Below are 4669 nucleotides of genomic sequence, written 5' to 3'. Positions count from 1 at the left end.
ACCTCCCTTCTCTGGCCCTGAGGCAGAAACCTCCACGTAGACTCTGCTCAAGTTTCCTTGTCTTCCTCCCTCAAGTGTTTATTCTGCTCTCTGGGTCTCTCTCAGATGCTGCGCCACTTCCGGTCCCCTGGGAGAAGCCGCCATTCCCTCTTGCTTGGATTATGGCAGTGGTTTGGAAACGGACCTCCCTGCATCGTGCTGGCAGCTCCCTGACCTGATTTCTGTGCTGCAGCCAGGGTTCTTTCCAGAAGGCAACGCCCACCTCGGACTCCTCAAATGAAACCCGCAGGGACTCCCTCCTCATTGCCATTAAGATGAGATCTCCCCGGTCCAGATCTCTGAGGCCCTTTGTGACCTGGCCTCTGCTTATCTTGCAGTCCTGCCCCCATACCCCACCCGGCTCCAGGTCCACTACAGTATGACCCTGGCCATGAGCTGTCTAGCTTCTGGCCCTAATTCCTCCAGTCCTCTGGGCTCAGCTAAAACGGCTCTCTTTACCTGGCCCTTAATCCAGAGTCCCAAATAACCCCCCAGGGAATCTCCTAAAATGCAAATGGAAAGCCCTAAAAAATGCCAAAACATTTCCCATGATTTCCCGAGACTTCCAAGGCGTTTTTTGTGCTTCTGCCTCTTTATTTCCACATCCTCACGTGCTGCCTTGGTTTCTGTCCTCGTTAGTCGAGCCCCCAAATCCAGTTTCCACAAAAATCCATGTAGCGTGCCTTTACTTTTCAGGAAGGGGTTAACTTTCCCGAAGATTAGGATGATCATGAGAGGTGACTTTAACAAGTGATTGGCCATAGGTTCCATAGCCTTCACTGGCTCAATGCTTATCCCATTCCCTTTCTCCTATTCCCCATTACATTAAACTCTCATAGAAAACAAAAATAACTGCAGTGACTTAAAGGAGTCTGTTTCTATCTCACATTAGGAAGTCTAAGAGTGGCAGGGAAGTCTTGTTGTCTGCAGTATGAGACTTTTTCATCTTATTCTTTCATAGTTGGCTCCCAAGATCATCTCACCAATCCAAATGACCGCTGCAGTTCCAGCCATCACACATACATTCCAGCCAGCAATAAGGGCATGCACTCTCCCTTTAAGAATATTTTTCAGAAGTTGCACATACTACATCTATCTTCTCTTGGCCAGAACTTAGTCACATGGCCACACCTAGTTACACAGTAGGCTGGGAAGTGTAGTCTTTATTCCAGGTATGCGTTGCCCAGCTAAAACCTGGGGAATTCTATTACTATGGAAGAACGGGAGAATAAATATTGGAGGACATCCTGCAGACCCTGTTACAGCTATATTAATAAACATCCACCCCTTTTTCTTGCCCTGCCTACTTTGACATATGATCAGCCTCCCTCCATGGTTCATAGTTGACCTAGGACCTTGTTTGTGTATTTTTCCTAAACACCTATAGCACACTTCCACAGAGGAAGTGCTAAAAAAGATTTTCTCCATCTTACAAACCATGCCAGTTTCCTGTGTCCTGCATTGCCCTGGCCCCATGAGGTTGCCATGGGTCTGTACAAGTGGGGTTCTTTGGAGTGCACACATAGGCCCACTCTGCAACATCCATCACGGTTCCAGCTGACTGAGGACACAGTTTCGGATTTACCAGTTTTCAGAATGCAACAGCAGGTTCACAGGTCCACAGCCAGGGTGAAGAGTGAAAGAGCTATGCAAGTTGTCCTTGGTATGGCTCTTCCGTACGCCACAGGTACACACACAGACACACACACGCACACGCACATGTAGCTGGTTTCAAACTGAGAAGCTACCCACCAGTTTCTTCTGCTAGCCCCCTTCAGGCGAAGCAAGGTGCAGGTGCTATTTCTCTACTGAACAGCACCCATATGAATACGTTTAGCTGCATATGTATTCAACGCATGCTCAACACATCTGCTTCAAATATATCTTTGGAAGACTGCCCTGTACGGGAAGGAAGGTAGTAAATTCATAACCTGGTTATCTCCCTTCCCGTGATCCGCACCACATTGGTCTTGCTCATGGCTGTGTCCTTCCTCAGTGTCTCACATGGTGCCTGGCATACAGTAGGCTCTTCATAAATATTTGTTAATGAATAGATGAGTGAACAGCACGTGTTAAATGATGGCAATCCATAGATCATTGAAACATGGTCTTTGTCCTCACAGCTCAAAATCCAGTGAGGGAAGCTGACCATAAGCAGTTATATTATGGAGAAAGGTATGCAGTATAAACGTATCCACAGTGTCAGAGTGGCATAGAGGAGATGCCTGGGCTGTGTTTTGATGTATAAGGAGGAGTTGACTAGGCCTATGGAGGTAGAGATGGAGGCCTTATGGGCAGAGAAACTGACTGGCACAAAGGTGTAAAGGCATGAGACATCCTCACATGCTCAGGCAATAAGTGTAGGTCCCCCAACTTAAAGACCTTGTAGTCTTTAAAGTCGTTTTTTTGGTAAAACTAAACTTTTTTCTTCTAGAAGTGATTCATAATTACTACTAATTTATCAAAACTCAGAGCTCTGATTTAGGATGATTTGCATCTAAAATTTATGGAACAGGATCTGGTCATTTGTTAGCGTTCTATCCACTCCCTACCCAGAGTCACCAATGAAACTGAAAAATTTTGATTTCTTTCCTAGAGGTTGACTACTTAGTGAAAGCTGCACTCCAGTCATCTCAATGTAAAGGTATTTTATTTTTAAGGATTTATCCATTTGTTTTACAGAGAGAGAGACAGGGATGAGGGACAGAGGGAGAGGAAGGGAGAATCCCAAGCAGACTCCCAGCTGAGCACAGAGCCCGACGTAGGGCTCAATTTAACCCTGGGATCATGACCTAAGCCAAAAATCACAAGTTGGGCACTTAACTGGCTGAGCCACCCAGGTGCCCCAATGTAAAGATATTTTAAAACTCAATCAGTAACCATAGCTAGAAAACAACAGTTGCTAATATTCACATGACAGGGGACCAAGTGCCAGTCTAAGCATTTTGTATGTACTGACTCATTTAATTTTCATAATAACCTTACTAGGTAGGGACTAGTATTACCTCCATTTCATAGATGAGGAAACCAAGTCACAGATATTTAGTCACTTGTTCAAGGTCACAAAGCTAACAAGTGGCTGAGTTGGGACTTTAAACTCTTATCCGGTTCAGAAGTTTGATCGTGTCTTTAAAGTTACCAGACTGTTTATCGCATTATTTATTTTTGGGCTTTTAGCTGAGTGGAGAACACATTATGGGCAAAACCAGAAAGAACTTGCTGCTAGTGGGGATAAGGCCTTGGGCCTTGACATCTGCAGAGGAGTCCCTCCCCTTCCTGTGCTATAGGCCCTGGACTTTGTTGCCCTCCTTCCTCTCCATCCCTGAGTCCTTCTCCAGCTACTCCCCTTTGGCTCGCCCTGGCCCCCACCCTCTGGGCATGAGCATACTGGCTGTCTGCATAGTGAGGTTCAGAACTAAACACTAGGGCAAGCAGGTGAGAATATCCAAATATCAGACCCATGGAGGAAGTTGGGACAGAGTTCCCAAGATGTCCCGCCCCCTCTGAGATGGCAAGCATGCTTAATCCTTTCTGTTTCATCTCTTGAGAGCAAGGTGTATCACTCTCACCTCTTGAGCGCTCCCTTTTGCTCACCCAGGCCAGCCCTGAGGTGACCTACTCGTCTCCCACAGACAGAATGCTCCTCTGGGGCCTCCTAGCCCACCACTTTCCATTCCCCACTGCGGCCTCACCCTTGTCCCATTTGTTTGACCTCGGTCAGATATTTGCCTTTCGCAATGTGAAGGGAGAAGTTCGGTCTCATGGTCAGGAGATATGCCTAGCTTAGCGACATACTAAGTATGTCCCCTTAGGCATGTCCCCTGAACTGGTATTTCTCAGTGTCCTTATCTATAAAAGAGGGGCAGTTAAGACCTTCCTTGCAGTGTTGTCATGAGGATTCAAGTCAGATAATCGATAGGGCTCAATAACTTTGGCTCCGAGAAGCCATGTGTGCAGTGGTTTGGAGCCTGGGCTCTGGAGTCAAACACAGTGGGTGTGAATCCCAGGTTGGCCACTGCCTAACCGTGTAACTGGTGACCAGGTGACTTCTCCTCCTCTGTAACATGGAATAATAGTGGCATCCACGTTAAAGGATTGTTTTAAAGATTTAATGCTTGTAGACTTAATACCACAAAGTACTCAGCATGCACATAGTAGGTGTTCAAAAAATACCACTATTGTTTGTCATTGATAATCATCATCACACCTGTTGGAGTTAATCCATTCGAGAGTAATTATCCTGAATATCTGTGAAAGGTTCATCTGAGCAGGATCCTTTCCAGCAAGGCTCGGACTGTTCTTGTAAGCCTTCACTTCTACTCTCCCTCAAAGTTCCCGGTTAGAACTTTCCCAGTTGAAGCCTTCTTTGCTTTTCTTAGCAGACAGAGGCTTGGCTGCCCCCACAGGCAGAGTTCCTCCACCGACAAACTCGGATCGTCTCCCCAAGGAATTTGCCTTCATTCCAAGATGAATGTTCCAGAAACAACCCTCTCTTGATGCATCTTTGGAAGTCCTGTTTGCTGACCTGCTTGGAAATAGGAATCTTGATTTTAAGAAAGGTTGCTTTTGCAGGAGGTTGACTGTATGTTATTCTCATAAAGCACTTGTCATCTTAATGAAACTGCGTGAG

General features: G+C 46.2%; 1 protein-coding gene across 1 annotated transcript in view; it reads left to right on the top strand.

The window, feature by feature from the left end:
- LOC117802444 (thrombospondin type-1 domain-containing protein 4-like) overlaps positions 1–2045 on the top strand; it is a 181015-nt gene extending 178970 nt beyond the window's left edge. The window contains exon 6 of the mRNA XM_034661695.1: positions 106–2045. Within this exon, the coding sequence (XP_034517586.1) occupies positions 106–213 (108 nt within the window). The 3' untranslated portion in view covers positions 214–2045. The remainder of the gene's footprint in view (positions 1–105) is intronic.
- Positions 2046–4669: the final 2624 nt, after the last annotated feature.

The sequence above is a fragment of the Ailuropoda melanoleuca genome, chromosome 5 (assembly GCF_002007445.2).
Source record: "Ailuropoda melanoleuca isolate Jingjing chromosome 5, ASM200744v2, whole genome shotgun sequence".
In the NCBI taxonomy this organism is placed as follows: domain Eukaryota; kingdom Metazoa; phylum Chordata; class Mammalia; order Carnivora; family Ursidae; genus Ailuropoda; species Ailuropoda melanoleuca.
Note: the sequence above shows the minus strand (reverse complement) of the source record. Positions and strands in the feature narration are given on the sequence as shown.